Source organism: Mobula hypostoma, chromosome 4 (genome assembly GCF_963921235.1).
Source record: "Mobula hypostoma chromosome 4, sMobHyp1.1, whole genome shotgun sequence".
NCBI lineage: Eukaryota > Metazoa > Chordata > Chondrichthyes > Myliobatiformes > Myliobatidae > Mobula > Mobula hypostoma.
Window position 1 is genome coordinate 61461083 of NC_086100.1, and position 17528 is coordinate 61478610.

Below are 17528 nucleotides of genomic sequence, written 5' to 3' on the forward strand. Positions count from 1 at the left end.
CCAAGAACTGATAGATGAAGAGCTGATGCAATTGGAAAAGGAAAGGATAACAATCGAAACTGAATGCAGTAGCGAACGGACGGAAAGTGAAGTCGTCCAGGAACTGAACGTGAAGCAACTGCGTGAGATTTTCGTTGCAATGATGAAGTATGACTTTAATTTTGAAAGGGTACGTCAGGTTAGGGCATATTTGCAGGATGGTTTGAGTGCTTACAAAGAACTGTATGATAGAAAAATGCGCGAGGCTAAGCAGTCAAGCAAGCCTTCCACATCAGCCACAGCAGACGACGAACATCGACCTTCAGCATCGAGGCGGGCGGTCATAGAAGATGATGACCTGCCTGCTCTCATGGAAACAGATGACAAGATGACACCTCAGTGTCCCACCACCCCAACCCCCGGGCCGCGGACAGATACCGATTCACGGAGAATGCAGCGGTAGCCGGGAGGCACCCAGCACATCTTTAAGAAAAAAAGCCAAAATAAACAAGCTAATTAATTAGGTTGTTTGTTTCAGCTTTTTACTTAAAGATGTGCTGAGTGCGTCCCTGCTACCGCTGTACCCCTACATTCTCTGCGGATCGGTATCAGTTCACTGCCCGGGGGGCGGGGGCCACTGCACTACCCCAACCTCCGACGACTCAGCCTAACACACCATCATCAGTGTGCTCGGCACTGTCCCAATTCCAGTAAGTGATACTACACTGTACATAAATTTTTACTTTATATAGGCTGTGTATTTTTACGTGTTATTTGGTATGATTTGGCAACTTCATAGCTTAAAGGGTACTGGAGAGTGTTTTCGCTGACGGCGCTTGTGTGAGATTTTCACTACGGAGAACAGTGCGGCAATGATTGTGGAAAAGTATTTCTACTTTATATAGGCTGTGTATTTATCATATCATTCCTGCTTTTACTATATGTTACTGTTATTTTAGGTTTTATGTATTATTTGGCATGATTTGCTAGGTCATTTCTGGGTCTGCGAACACTCACAAATTTTTCCCATATAAATAAATGGTAATTGCTTCTTCGCTTTACGACATTCCAGCTTACGAACTGTTTCATAGGAACGCTCTACCTTCCGATGGTGGAGGACCCCTGTATGTTCATACGAGGAAAATTACGCTGTGTGTTTAATATACAAACGTTACTTAAAATATTATGATGCTATTGACTTATAAGTGACTTATAATTGACTTATCACTGACTCATCACTATATTCATGTGAGGAAAATACGCGCTGTGTGTTTAATATTAAATTTGTCAGATAAACCTTTTTAGAAACGAAATTGAGTGTATTAGCCACTTATAAGTGACTTATGGTTGACTTATCACCTATATTCCGGTCGTGATAAACAACCCCCCCCCCCCCAGGGTTGCCAACTGTCCTGTATTAGCCGGGACATCCTGTATATTGGGCTAAATTGGTTTGTCCCATGTGGGACCGCCCTTGTCCCGTATTTCCCCCACTAAGGTAGAGCGTTCATGAAACCTTTTGTGCAAAAATGGCGTAAAGTGAGGAAGCAATTACCATTAATTTATATGGGAAAAACTTTTGAGCGTTCCCAGACCCAAAAAATAACCTACCAAATTATACCAAATAACACGTCAAACCTAAAATAACAGTAACATGTAGTAAAAGCAGGAATGATATGATAAATACACAGCCTATATAAAGTAGAAATAATGTATATACAGTGTAGTTTCACTGAACAGAATTGCCAAAACCAATTTGTAGAAAAAGATCAGCACGTACACGCATGTGCACACGGGTGCCTGCGCAAGGCTTCATGGTCATGGTAGTCTTTCTTGGGGTAAACACAGTGAGAAAGTTGGCAACCCTACCGTGCCCCACCCCCCTCCGGTCGGCTAGTCCATAAGAATATTGTCAATATTAAACCGGTCCGCGGTGCAAAAAAGTTTGGGGATCCTGGCATAAGGTGCACAAAATCACAATTGAATTTTGCATTTTATCAAGGGAGGATCATGGTTTGCAGTTATTGTTGAGAAGCAGTGAAAAGCATGTAAATTCAATTTGTCATTTACATCGCCTGATGCTGTGTAATTATTAAAGATAAATTATTGTAATTTAACGTTGAAAATTTTTGAATAGCTACATGTTTTCAGATGCCAGTGTTTCCTCAAGAGTAAATTATTATTTTTTGTGCCAATTTCTACAATTGCTTTTGAAAATGACACCAATTTGTTGCTGTTTACTTTGGCTGTTAGATAAATGGAGTCACATATTCAGTCTTATTTGGAGTCACAGTTGCTGATTCTTTAGTAAGTTAACTTAACGCAACAGCAATTTGCTGAATAGATACTGCATATTAAATACAGGTTGACCTTCACTAATCCGGCACCATTGGGACCTGAGGAGTGCTGGATTAGTGAAAATGCTGAATTACAGAAGGATCACATTGAGCATAATCAGTGCCAGATTATTGAAGGAACCGGATTACAGGTAGTTGGATTAGTGAAGGTCGACCTGTACTGATATTGGTTACTGATGTTAGTATCACAGGTTTTAGTTGGAAGATTGAAGTGGTTGGGGAGCTGCAAGATTGAGAAGTTTGCATGCTTGTGTTCTTTGAAAATGCAGTGTACTAACATGGTACATTTCTGAGGGTTTTTAACATAAACCTGTAAAATTTGTTTCTCTTCCCTGTTGAGTGTTTCCAACATTAATCATAAGACTTCCAATTTGCTGCTGTCTTAGCTTCTTAGTTTCTTTCTGGTATTACTTCAGTTTTGAAAGTAAACCCACAACTGTTTCACTATTTGCAGACGTGTATCGAACACTAAATCCAAACCGTAGCCACACAGGCCATAACTGATCTATAACTTTTTAAAATTTTCTTTCAGTGAAGAGAAAGCTCCTCTAAGGGATGCAAAAGGTAATTTCATTATATTACTAATATTTTAACTTTGTGTACTGGAACGTACTCTGTTTGCTGGGGCCTTGTAAGGCTGCAGCAGGTTGAGACCTTGCATAATATGTCACTACAAATCAGAAGCAGTATTTTTCATGAAAACTATTCTTCTGTCACATGCTTGAAAAAAAGATCACAGCAATCTCATAATTGGTATGAATCCTTGTCTTGCAGAGTGTTTTTTGAATACATGGAATCTATTATTTTTGTGTTATCTTTCTTAAACTTCATGATAGCATGTGAAGAAATATAATCTGTGATAGTTGAAATTGGCACCTTGGACGACCAATGTAAAATTGTACCTTGCTGCATGGCTTGCAGTTCATCTAAATTAGGGGTTCCCAACCTGGAGTCCATGGACCCCTCAGTTAATGATAGAGGTCCATGCATAACAAAAAGTTGGGAAGCCCTGACCTAAATCCTGGCCCACATTTGATGCTGAGCAATGAAAACTAAGCTGTAGCTAATTTGATTTGTTGTTTCACTTACCATTGTTGAAGTATTTTCTGGGGAAGTGGTTCAGGTACACCCAAATAAGTTAGCTTCGATGTTCCCAACATGTAACTGAAGAAAACTGAGGCTAATTTAAGACTGGATGGTAAATTAGTAGTTTGACAGCACTATGCTTGTGGAATGGTCTCAATGTGGAGAGAGAGAGAGAGAGCTGTGAATCATATCACTGGTATGCATTTGGATTCTGGCTCCATGTCCATGGATGTTGTTAGCTAAAGGCAGCGTGGGAAAGTCATGTATTGAAGTGGTAAGGTCAGTTAATGTTGTTTGACAATTATCAAGCACAGTGATGAGTCATCACTCGGGGACAGAACAACTCGTGATGTGAGGGAGCATGGAAGCAAGAATCAGAAATAAAGACACGTTCAGAGCGTGAAGCATCAAGTCATGATATATGCACTATCTAATTAAGTGCCAAGATAGGTTGCAAATACACATCAGTATATGAGGACCAAAAGTAAATAATTAGTTTTTCTGGAAGGGGTTTGTAAAATCAGACAGTGGTCAAATGAACGAGAATCAAACCAGACAAGTCCTATTTCAAGAAGCTGAACAACAAAAGAAAGTCATGGTAACAAGTGTATTAGCTGTTCCAAAGGCTGCAGAGAGGTCAAAGGGAATGAGAGAGATAATGCACTACTGCAGACATTTGATTATGATAATTTGAGTGCTTTGGAAAAGAAGGGGAGGTTGAAGAAGGATAGGACTGAGGTTCCATAAGGGGAGCAGGAAGTGAAGACAATAGACTAAACAAGCTTGTGCATACTGAGCAGTAGGAAGGCATAAGCTGAGGTTTAGAGCTTGCAAAGTTGTTTCATTTCGGGAGTGCAATACAAGCAGTTGTGCATATATCGAAGCATTGTTGCTTATTACAAAGAAGCCTACAAACTCTGAGCTTCCAAGTTTGCCTGTGACAGTTGAGAATACATTCCTAGTTTAGGGTGATGGTTGGTAATGAAGAAGATAGGAAGCATTACAGACCGGGAATAGTAATGCCTTTACAGGCGGTAAGGAAGCAAATGCAGACTTAAGGGATTGCAGGTACAGATTCTGGAGACTGGAAAGAAAGGAGGTGGATGTTTAGATTTAATTCAAGTAAGGGGCTAGTTAAAGAGAATATTAAGGGAGCTGAGAGGGCTGAAATAATGATATATGGTTAGAAAAGCAATTTAGATGACTGAGGAGACAAATCAAGATGTGTTCTGTGGCTATATTAACTTTGGTGGAAGATTTCAAGAAGGAACAAGATTTACCATTATCAGTAGATTTCAATCAGAGTCAGTTCCAGTAATAATCAATCATCATTGTAAAGTTATGGTGAGCAATGACTTTGTTTGAGAGTGAGCAAACATTTTGAAAGGTCCACTGGCAAATTTCAAGGTGACTGAGGTGGGTGGTGAGACTAGGACTGACAAAGATTAGTGAAGTTTTTTGAAGATCAGAAGGAATTAAGTATGGAATCATTTGAGCTGCTGCTTACAGGAGGTAGGATTATATTAGATATATTTCAAAAATAATTGCACAGAGCAATCAGCATTACTTACAAACTGTGATGTTTGTCCTAGCTAGCAGGGAGAGCATGCAATTTGCTTCCGATGGTTCATAGCCTCATTTGCAGGAATGTGTCAGGGCACCATACGTAGCCAGTCACTGCATATTCTGCTAACTGCTTTTGCTGTATCACCTACCAATGTTGCTTTCTGTTCATTACACAGAAGAAAATCCAGATGCTGTTGAACACTCAGAGTCAGGTCAGTGGTGTTCGTTTCTCACACTCTTTCCGTCTTCAGATGAATACTATCTCTTCCTACTCATTCCACATAGAGGTAAACACTCGCCTACAAATTCTAGTACACCAAATAAGACGTGTGAGATGGTCATCCCAGTGAGTTGCTAAGGACGTTGGCCTTGCTGTGAATTTCCAAAGCAACTGGGATCTTAGCATCATGTGGCCATAAAGTTGCCATTAACAATGCTGACCATGCTGGCTTTCTCTGCGTGATGCTTCATGCACTCCTCTAGATACTTATTAAAAGTTGTGAGAATAGCTGCCTCTACCACTCTCTCAAAGAGTACATTCCAAAATGCAAACAGCTCCGGATAAAAAGAAATCCTTCGACAGGTCCTCTCTAAACTTCTTATCCTCAAGCCATTCCCCTCTGGCTTTAGACATATCTGCTATAGGATAAGGTTGCCTGCTATCTCTCTATGCTGCTCATAATTGTAAATGATATGTTGGGGGAGGAGGGATCTGGTAGATGTCAGCTGATTTGGGCTGGGGATTAGACCAATGGACATTGTAAGTGGTCGGGAGGATATGAGGAAAGGGATGTGGCAAGAAGCTTTTGGGGACTGTATCTTAATCTGTATATTATGTGCGTTCAAATATAACACCTTCAATCCTGTATTCATCACTTTTTTCAATTTGTCCCCGTTACACTGCAACTCATCCCATTGTCTGCAATTTTCCCTATCATCTGCCCGTTCTTCCTGACAGTCTCATTACATACTGTCTCTGCTTGTATACCAACTTCCCGTCCTCAGCCCTATCACTCTGTTTCCCATCCCCCTGCCAAATTAGTTTAAACCCGCCCCAACACTTCCAGCAAACCTGCCCACAAGGCTTTTGGTCCCCCTCAGAATCAGATGTAACTCGTCTGATCATGCATTCCCCAGAAGAGATCCTGAAACCGTGCCCCCTGCCACACATTTATCTGTCAAATGTTCCTATTCTTTCCCTCACTGATGTGTGGCACAGACAGCAATCCAGAGATTACTACCCTGGAGGTCCTGCTTTTCAGCTTTCTACCCAACTCCCTATATTCTCTCTTCAGGATCTCCTCCCTTTTCCAACCTAAGTCATTGGTGCCAATATGTACAAAGACCTCTGGCTGCTCACCATCTCCCTTTAGAACAGCGGTCCACAACCACCAGGCCGTGGACCAGTACCAGGCCGCAAAGCATGTGCTGCCGGGCCATGAGGAAACGATATGAGTCAGCTGCACCTTTCCTCATTCCCTGTCACGCACTGTTGAACTTGAATATAGGGTTGCCAACTGTCCCGTATTTGCTGGGACATCCCGTATATTGGGCTAAATTCATTTGTCCCATGAGGGACTGCCCTTGTCCCGTATTTCCCCCGCTAAGGTAGAGCGTTCCTATGAAACCTTTCGTGCTGAAATGGCGTGAAGTGAAGAAGCGATTACCATTAATTTATATGGGAAAAATGTTTGAGCGTTCCCAGACCCAGAAAATAACCTACCAAATAATACATAAAACCGAAAATAAACCTAACATATTGTAAAAGCAGGAATGATATGATAAATACACAGTCTATATAAAGTAGAAATAATGTATGTACAGTATAGTCGGGAAGATAAAGGCAAAACCGATTTGTTGGGGAAAAATCGGCATGTACGTGCATGCGCACATCACATGCGCAGTCACACATGCGTACACAGGTGCCCACGCAAGGCTTCATGGTCATAGTAGTCTTTCCTGGGGTAAAGTGTCCCGGGATTTGACTACTACTTTTGTCCCTTATTTGGGAGTAAGAAAGTTGGCAACCCTAACTGTAAAAGACATGTTGAGGTGAGTTCAACCCTACCTGAACAACCCCCACCCCACCCCGGTCAGCTGGTCCGCAAGAATATTGTCAATACTAAACTGGTCCGCGGTGCAAAAAGGGTTGGGGACCCCTGCTTTAGACCACCTGGACCCGATCTGAGACATCCCTGACCCTGGCAGCTGCAAAGAAAACATACCATCCGGGTGTCTCTTATCGCATCCAAAAAATGCCATGTGTACTCTAACTATGGAATCCCCACTCACTGCTGCAGTCCTCTTTCCTCCAATTTCCTTCTGAGCCATAACGCCAGAGACCTGGTTCCTGCGGTTACCCCTGGTAGGTGTTCCTCACCCCCAACAGTATCCGAAATGGTATAGTTATTGAGGGGAACGGCCACAGGGCTGGCTGCCCCTTTCCGTTCCCTCCCCTATCAGTTACCCGGGTACCTGCTTCCTGCCTCCTGTGACTGCCTCCCTGTAGCTCCTATCTATCACCTCCTCAGTTTCTCATCTGAGTTGAAGGTCATCAAGCTGCAGCTCCAGTTCTTAACACATTCTCTGAGGAGCTACAGCTCCGTGCACCTGGTGCAGATATGGTTATCCGGGAGGAATAATCTTCCTATTTATGGCTATTCCCAAAGAACTTTCTTACTATAGCAACAGCATAGCTCTATTGGATTTCCTGGTTGATATTAAGAGAGATCTCCTACTTATCTATGTAATTAAACTACGAAATTAAATCCTCCTAACAATTGGCCTTTTATACTGGTTGACATAAGCACTCCCTGCTGCTTTTATTCAAATAGCATTTCATTCAGCATTTTGTGTCCTTGAGCAGAAAAGAAGTTTAATCGCTTCCCTATTTTCCATTCACAGGATCTGATGATGATAGTTGTACAGGATCTGAAAAGACAGACTCTGGTAAGTTGAAACATCTTCATTGTTTCACGTACTTATCAACGTTCAGGGTATTGAACATTCTGGTACGCAAAATAAAATGTTTTTATGATATAATAAGTGATTAATGTTTCATGACACAAATCAGATAAAAGTGCATATTAAGTCGAACCATTTGCTTTGTTCTATACAGTAGTTATACTTATCAACATTCAGGTTATTGGGCAGTGATAGTTCACATATAAAGCAGGATGCATTTATTTCAGTATAAAGATCTGATTAGATAACATTAAAATAGACTAGTCTTTAACATTTGTTTTATGATACTAACAGAACTTCAATAGACTTTAGCATAACAACCAACTGTTTCTAAGTATGACTGGAATTATTTAACTATATTAGCTTTATCCAAGCAATAAAAGATTTACGTAATTATAAAATGATGCCAGGTTTCAATTTGAAGACATGCTCCTTTTGACTTTAATGTTACAGTTTATAATAATACATTTTTTTTTCAAATTCACCGAAAATCTCAATAAATTTGAATGAAAATATGAAGATTCAGACACTTCTGAAGCAGATTCAGGTAACTATTTATGCATTGTTCAATAATTTGATGTATTACTTTTATGGATAAAAATATTTTTAAAACTACTAATATTTAATTATGCTTGAATGTATTGCTCTTTATTCTAATCCATCTCTCTTTGATTTACTGAATATTCTATGTATTGATTGTTAATGCTAAAATAGCACAATGAAGTATCTAATTACTGAATGATGACATAATTAGTGACTGCTTTAATAAAGGGACGATAATAAAGGGTGCTTCAAAAGTACAGATTCCTTTTGAGTATCGTTACCATTGAAACAGGGATTCTGGCGGTTGGTTTGTACACAGCAAACTCCTCCACGACCACCTGGATTAACCTCTGGATCGTTACGTCACTCTTCTTTGTTGTACAGTAACTATCTGCAGCTATAGTATCAGCCTTTCAAGGTTGTACGTGTGACACAAGGCATCTTCAGCCCTCTTTGGAGCTGTGACGCAGTGTGGTACAAGTGTACGTTTTTCATTTTTTTATGTTGGCCACTCTGCTGTGCTGGGTTAGTTTCAGTAACTGGTATATTGCGGATTTTACATGAAAACACAAAATAAATTGTTGTTGTTCAGTTGTAGATTAGTGGGAGCTGCCAGAGAAACTTTCGAGAACTGCAATAAGCTCAGTGAAGCAACACACATCAAAGTTGCTGGTGAACGCAGCAGGCCAGGCAGCATCTCTAGGAAGAGGTACAGTTGACGTTTCGGGCCGAGACCCTTCGTCAGGACTAACTGAAGGAAGAGCTAGTAAGAGATTTGAAAGTGGGAGGGGGAGGGGGAGATCCAAAATGATAGGAGGGGGAGGGATGGAGCCAAGAGCTGGACAGTTGACTGGCAAAAGGGATATGAGAGGATCATGGGACAGGAGGCCCAGGGAAAAGGAAAAGGGGGGGGGAGAACCCAGAGGATGGGCAAGGGGTATAGTCCGAGGGAGAAAAAGGAGAGAAGAAGAAAGAATGTGTGTATATAAATAAATAACGGATGGGGTATGAGTGGGAGGTGGGGCATTAGCGGAAGTTAGAGAAGTCAATGTTCATGCCATCAGGTTGCAGACTACCCAGACAGAATATAAGGTGGTGTTCCTCCAACCTGAGTGTGGCTTCATCTTTACAGTAGAGGAGGCCGTAGATAGACATATCAGAATGGGAATGGGATGTGGAATTAAAACGTGTGGCCACTGGGAGATCCTGCTTTCTCTGGCGGACAGAGCATAGGTGTTCAGCAAAGCGGTCTCCCAGTCTGCGTCGGGTCTTGCCAATATATAGAAGGCCACATCGGGAGCATCGGACGCAGTATATCACCCCAGCCGACTCACAGGTGAAGTGATGCCTCACCTGGAAGGACTGTTTGGGGCCCTGAATGGTGGTAAGGGAGGAAGTGTAAGGGCATGTGTAGCAGTTGTTCCACTTACAAGGATAAGTGCCAGGAGGGAGATCAGTGGGGAGGGATGGGGGGACGAATGGACAAGGGAGTCGCGTAGGGAGCGATCCCTGCGGAAAGCAGAGGCGGGGGGAGGGAAAAATGTGCTTAGTGGTGGGATCCTGTTGGAGGTGGCGGAAGTTATGGAGAATAATATGTTGGACCAGGAGGCTGGTAGGGTGGTAGGTGAGGACCAGGGGAACCCTATTCCTAGTGGGGTGGCGGGTGGATGGAGTGAGAGCAGATGTGCGTGAAATGGGGGAGATGCGTTTGAGAGAAGAGTTGATGGTGGAGGAAGGGAAGCCCCTTTCTTTAAAAAAGGAGGACATCTCCCTCATCCTGGAATGAAAAGCCTCATCCTGAGAGCAGATGCGGCGGAGACGGAGAAATTGCGAGAAGGGGATGGCATTTTTGCAAGAGACAGGGTGAGAAGAGGAATAGTCCAGATAGCTGTGAGAGTCAGTAGACTTATAGTAGACATCAGTAGATAAGCTCTCTCCAGAGATAGAGACAGAAAGATCTAGAAAGGTGAGGGAGGTGTCGGAAATGGACCAGGTAAACTTGAGGGCAGAGTGAAAGTTGGAGGCAAAGTTAATGAAGTCAACGAGCTCAGCATGCGTGCAGGAAGCAGCGCCAATGCAGTCGTCGATGTAGAGAAGGAAAAGTGGGGAACAGATACCAGAATAGGCACGGAACATAGATTGGTCCACAAAGCCAACAAAAAGGCAGGCATAGCTAGGACCCATACGGGTGCCCATAGCTACACCTTTAGTTTGGAGGAAGTGGGAGGAGCCAAAGGAGAAATTAGTAAGAGTAAGGACTAATTCCGCTCGACGGAGCAGAGTGGTGGTAGAGGGGAACTGATTAGGTCTGGAATCCAAAAAGAAGCGGAGAGCTTTGAGACCTTCCTGATGGGGGAATGGAAGTATATAGGGACTGGACATCCATGGTGAAAATAAAGTGGTGGGGGCTCAGGATGAGGCTTTTCATTCCAGGACAAGGGAGATGTCCTTTTTTTAAAGAAAGGGGTTTCCCTTCTTCCACCATCAACTCTGCTCTCAAACGCATCTCCCCCATTTCACGCAGATCTGCTCTCACTCCATCCTCCTGCCACCCCACTAGGAATAGGGTTCCCCTGGTCCTCACCTACCACCCCACCAGCCTCCGGGTCCAACATATTATTCTCTGTAACTTCTGTCACCTCCAACGGGATCCCACCACTAAGCACATCTTTCCCTCCCCCACCTTCTCTCTGCTTTCTGCAGGGTTCGCTCCCTACGCGACTCCCTTGTCCATTCGTCCCCCCCATCCCTCCCCACTGATCTCCCTCCTGGCACTTATCCTTGTAAGCGGAACAAGTGCTACACATGCCCTTACACTTCCTCCCTTACCACCATTCAGGGCCCCAGACAGTCCTTCCAGGTGAGGCGACACTTCACCTGTGAGTCGGCTGGGTGATATACTGTGTCCGGTGCTCCCAATGTGGCCTTCTATATATTGGCGAGACCCGACGCAGACTGGGAGATCGTTTTGCTGAACACCTACGCTCTGTCCGCCAGAGAAAGCAGGATCTCCCAGTGGCCACACATTTTAATTCCACATCCCATTCCCATTCTGATATGTCTGTCCATGGCCTCCTCTACTGTAAAGACGAAGGCACACTCAGGTTGGAGGAACAACACCTTATATTCCGTCTGGGTAGCCTCCAACCTGATGGCATGAACATTGACTTCTCTAACTTCCGCTAATGCCCCACCTCCCCCTCGTACCCCATCCGTTATTTATTTATGTACACACATTCTTTCTCTCTCTCTCCTTTTTCTCCCTCTGTCCCTCTGACTATACACCTTGCCCATCCTCTGGGTTTTCCCCCCTCCCCCCTTTTCCTTCTCCCTGGGCCTCCTGTCCCGTGATCCTCTCATATTCCTTTTGCCAATCACCTGTCCAGCTCTTGGCTCCATCCCTCCCCCTCCTGTCTTCTCCTATCATTTTGGATCTCTCCTCCCCCTCCCACTTTCAAATCTCTTACTAGCTCTTCCTTCAGTTAGTCCTGACGAAGGGTCTCGGCCCGAAACATCAACCGTACCTCTTCCTAGAGATGCTGCCTGGCCTGCTGCGTTCACCAGCAACTTTGATGTGTGTTGCTTGAATTTCCAGCATCTGCGGGATTCCTCATGTTTGCGTTTTTAAGCTGTGTGAATGTTAATAAATACAAGGGATTCTGCAAATGCTGGAAATCCAGACCAAAACACACAAAATGATGGAGGTACTAAGCAGATCAGGCAGCAACTACGTTCACCTCCCAGCTTTTCACATCAGACCTGCTACCCACCCTACTCCCCCTTCTATTCATCTTCCCCCTCATCCAGATTCACCTATCATCTGCCAGCTCATCTCGTTCCCTCTCCCCAGTCTTTTATTCTGGCTTCTGCCCTCTTTCTCTCCAGAACTGTTGAAGGGTCTGAGTCTGAAACACTACCCGTTTTTTCCTCTCCATAGGCGCTGCCTGACCCGCTGAGTTCCTCCAGCATTTTGTGTGTGTTGCTCTGATTGTTCAGTCCCGGAGACGTCTGGTGATCTTCCAATGAATTATAATAGCAAATGGAGATTACCAACACACACAATTCAATCTCCATGTTAATATTGAGATTGTAATCACTTTCTAAGTAATTAGCTACTCTTTGCGTTACTATTGCTGTTTGAAAAACAAATGTATATACAAAGTAGTTTACAAACAGAAGACTTGGTGTAAGGAACATAAACATTAAAGACAGAGTTAACTATGGCTCATGAAACAATATTGCATTAAGTGAACTTGTTAGAAGCTGAAATCCAGGAGAATAACATATCTACTGGAGTTAGTTGCTGACATATTTTAATGAATACATTACTAAAATTAGCCTTTCTGATAATGTTTTTACACAGATCAAGGCACAGAAGTCCCTCACTTGTTAAAGGCAGATCCAGGTAATTATATGTTTTGCTGACTGGAATTTAATGGTAGTTTATAAGAAATAAAATTATCTGTAAACACACGTTGCATTAAACCACAACATTCCATGTTTTAGTAAATATTTGCAGCATTTGAAGATTCTTTTCCGTTCCCATCTGCACTCACCCCATCATTCCACCACCTCAACAGTGAGAGTTCCTCTTATCCTTACATACCACCCTATGAGCATCCACATCCAAAATATCATTCCCCACAACTGCTGCCATCTCCAAAGGGAGCTTACGACCAAACATATTGTTACTTCCCTCTGCCCCCACTCTGCTTTCTACAGGGATCACTCCCACCGCAATTCCCTTGTTCATTCGTCCCTGCCCTCTAATTTCCTTCCAGGCACTTATCTGGGCCAAAGTGCTACACCTCCTCCTCCATCTCCATTCAGTGCCCCAAACAGTTGAGGCAGTACTTCACCTGTGAATCTGCTGGGGTCATCTGTGTTGTCCAGTGCTCCCGATGCCGCCTCCTCTACATTGATGAGATCCGTCTTAAATTGGGGGCGCGCTTCGTCAAGCTCCTCTGCTCCACCCGCCAAAAGCGGGATTACCGGTAGCCAATCATTTTTATTCCAACTTGCATTCCCGTTCTGACATTTTGTGTCATGATGAGGCCACCCTCAGGGTGAAGGAACAACACCTTGTATTCTGTTTGGGTACCTTTCAACCTGACGGCATGAATATTGGTTTCTCCTTCCAGTTACAAAAATCCTTCCCTCCTCCTCTGCTCTTCTACTCCCCTTTCTGGCCTCTTATCTCTTCTCATCTGCCCATCATCTCCTCCTGGGTCCCCTCCTCCTTCCTTTTCTCATATAGTCCACTCTCCTCTCCTATCAGATTCCCAACCCTTTATCTTTCCCACCCACCTGGCTTCATTTATCTCCTTCTAGCTTTCCTCCTCACCCCCTCCACCTTTTTATTGTGACATCTTCCCCCTTCCTTTCCAGTCTTGAAGAAGGTTCTTGCCCTGAAACGTCGACTGCTTATTCATTTCCATAGATGCTGCTTGACCTGCTGAGTTCATCCAGTATTTATATGTGTTGCTTCTTTTCCATTTACCTACATTTAAAATGTTTACAACAATTACTTAACAGCCAGAACAAAAGCTGTAAATAGAATCAAAGTTTCAAGTCAGAGACCATTGATCAAAAGGAAACAAAAGACATTCGTAAAGCTACAGGAAGGGCGGAGGTTGCTGTCTCTTCTGGTAGCTGAAACCAGGGTGACATGGAGATAAACTGTAAACTATGTTATCTAGCCAATGAGTGAAAACACAGACAAAAGAATGTAGTTGTGAAATGCAGAGCAGGAGGATGTGCCCGACAGGACAGGCTAAGTATGTCCTATATTCCTGCAGAGTGATTTTAAAAAAAAAAGGTTGGAAAGAATCAAACTGGGCTTGTATTACAGATGGATAGCTGATGATAGTTGACGTGAGAAATTAAGTAACTTGAAGCTGCAGAATTCAATATTGAATCCAAAAGGCAGCAATGTGTCCTGACAGATATGAGTGTGGTCCTTGTGCTTTCTTTGTGTCTTGCTGTGGCATTCAGGAGGGCACAGGCAAATCAGCCACAGTGGGATGAAAACGCAACCAACAGGAATTCTGCAGATGCTGGAAATTCAAGCAACGCACATCAAAGTTGCTGGTGAACGCAGCAGGCCAGGCAGCATCTCTAGGAAGAGGTACAGTCGATGTTTCGGGCCGAAACCCTTCGTCAGGACTAACTGAAAGAAGAGCTAGTAAGAGATTTGAAAGTGTGAGGAGGAGGGGGAGATCCAAAATGATAGGAGAAGACAGGAGGGGGAGGGATGGAGCCAAGAGCTGGGCAGGTGATTGGCAAAGGGGATATGACAGGATCATGGGACAGGAGGTCCGGGGAGAAAGACAAGGGGCGGGGGGGGGGGAACCAGAGGATGGGCAAAGGGTATAGTCAGAGGGACAGAGGGAGAAAAAGGAGAGTGAGAGAAAGAATGTGTGTATAAAAATAAATAACGGATGGGGTACAAAGGGGAGGTGGGGCATTAGCGGTAGTTAGAGAAGTCGATGTTCATGCCATCAGGTTGGAGGCTACCCAGACAGTGGGATTGAGATGAGGATAGGAAGCTCTGGGTTATCCATGTCGATTTAACACAGATGTCCTACAAGGAAATGACCCAGTGTGCATTTCATTTCATCAACGAAGAGAAGACCACATTGTGAACGCCAAATGCAGGACCCAAGATTGGAAGAAGTAGAGTTGACTTATTTGTTCAACTGGGAAGACCATTTGGGATTTCTGGATAGAGGGTATGAAAGAGGTGAAAGGACAAGAATCATGAACAAAGTGGATGAGCTTAGAGCATGGATCAGTACTTGGAGCTATGATGTTGTGGCCATTACAGAGACTTGGATGGCTCAGGGGCAGGAATAGCTACTTACAGTGCCAGGCTTTAGATGTTTCAGAAAGGACAGGGAGGCAGGCAAAAGAGATGGGGGTGTGGCACTGCTAATCAGAGATAGTATCATGGCTGCAGAAAAGGAGGAAGTCATGGAGGGATTGTCTACTGAGTCTCTGTGGATGGAAGTTAGAAACAGGAAGGGGTCAATAACTCTACTGGGTGTTTTCTATAGACCACCCAGTAGTAACAGGGATATCAAGGAGCAGATAGGGAGACAAATTCTGGAACGATGCAATAATAACAGGGTTGTCGTGATGGGAGGTTTTAATTTCCCCAATATTGATTGGCATCTCCTTAGAGCAAGGGGTTTAGATTGAGTGGAGTTTGTTATGTGGGTTTAGGAAGGTTTTCTGACACAATATGTAGATAAGCCTACAAGAAGAGAGGCTGTACTTGATCTGGCATTGGGAAATGAACCTGGTCAGCTGTCAGGTCTCTCAGTGGGAGAGCATTTTGGAGATAGATATCACAATTCTATCTCTTTTATGATAGCATTGGAGAGGGATAGGAGCAGACGAGTTAGAGAAGCCTTTAATTAGAGTAAGGCGAAATATGAAGCTATCAGGCAGGAACTTGGAGCAACATGTCCACAGCAGATGCCATTGCATTGACTCTTCACTCAATCCTGCAACATCTGGACAGCAAAGTTGCATACATCAGGATGTTATTTATTGACTGCAGCTCAGCATTCAATAGCATCATCCCTTCAAAACTAATCAATAAACTCCAAGACCTTGACCTCAATACCTCCTTGTGCAATTGGATCCTTGATTTCCTCACTTGTAAACAGATCCCAGTCAGTTTTGGTTGGCAACAACATCTCCATCAGCACAAGTTCACCACAAGGCTGTGTGCTTAGCCCCCTGCTCTACTCACTTTAAAGTGTGTGGCAAAGCACAATTTCATTACCATATTCAAGTTTGCTGATAACACCACTGTTGGGGGCTGAATGAAAGGTGGTGATGAATCAGCATACAAGAAGGAGGCTGAAAATTTGGCTGAGGGATGTCATAATAACAACCTCTCGCTCAATATCCGCAAGACCAAGGAACTGATTGTAGATTTCAGGAGAGGAAAACCAGAGGTCCATGAGCCAGTCCTCATCAGAGGTGGAGAGGGTTAGCGATTTTAAATTCCTGGGTGTTATTATTTCAGAGGACCTGTCCTTCACCCAGCATGTAAATGCAATTGTGAAGAAAGTACAGCAGTGCCTCTGCTTCCTTAGGAGTTTGTAGAGATTCAGCATGACATCTAAAACTTTGGAAAAAATTCTATGGATGTGCAGTGGAGCATTTATTGACTGGACTGCATCATGGCCTGGTATGGAATCACCAATGTTCTTGAATGGAAAATCCTACAAGTTAGTGGATTCACTCAGTCCTGCAACATCTGGACAGCAAAGTTGCATATATCAGGATGTTATTTATCGACTACAGCTCAGCATTCAATAGCATCATCCCCTCAAATCTAATCAGTAAGCTCCACCAGTCCATCACAGGTAAAGCCCTCTCAACCATTGAGCACATCTACATGAAATGCTGCTGTAGGAAAGTAGTATTGATCATCAGAGATCCTCATCACCCAGGCCATGTTCTTTTCTCCTGCTGTCATCAGGTAGAAGGTACAAGAGCCTCAGGACTTATACCATAAGGTTCAAGATCAGTTACTACCCCTCACCCATCAAGCTCTTGAACAAAAATGTGTAACTAGACTCACTAACCCATCCATTGAGATGTTACTAAAACCAATGATCTCATTTTAAGGACTCTTTATCTCATGTTCTCATTATTTATTGCTATTTATTTATATTTGCACTTGCACAGTTTGTCTTCTGCACTCAGGTTGGTCTTTCATTGATCCTGTAATAGTTACTATTCTATAGGTTTGAATAGTATGCCCATAGGAAACTGACATATATGGACTTAGATAATAAAATTTGCTTTGAACTTTGATTATGCATTTTTGTTTGTTTACGTAATTCATTATGGGTTACATGTAAAAGTACGTGAATGACATATGTCATTATGCCACCATGTCATATGTGAGTGCCTTATGAAAGATAAAGTAAGAAGACAAGTATGCTGGTTCCTGTGTTTTTCTTTCGATTCATTTCTGGAGTTACAAAACATAACAGTGTGAGGAGGGGCTTT

General features: G+C 43.3%; 1 protein-coding gene across 2 annotated transcripts in view; it reads left to right on the plus strand.

Moving 5' to 3' along the window:
* Positions 1 to 17528, plus strand: part of si:dkeyp-97b10.3 (NACHT, LRR and PYD domains-containing protein 1b allele 2) — a 77952-nt gene that overhangs the window by 18130 nt on the left and 42294 nt on the right. For both annotated transcript variants that reach the window (XM_063044899.1, XM_063044900.1), the window contains exons 2-6: positions 2869 to 2900; positions 5165 to 5200; positions 7893 to 7937; positions 8473 to 8499; positions 12859 to 12900. In XM_063044899.1, the coding sequence (XP_062900969.1) occupies positions 2869 to 2900; positions 5165 to 5200; positions 7893 to 7937; positions 8473 to 8499; positions 12859 to 12900 (182 nt within the window). The remainder of the gene's footprint in view (positions 1 to 2868; positions 2901 to 5164; positions 5201 to 7892; positions 7938 to 8472; positions 8500 to 12858; positions 12901 to 17528) is intronic.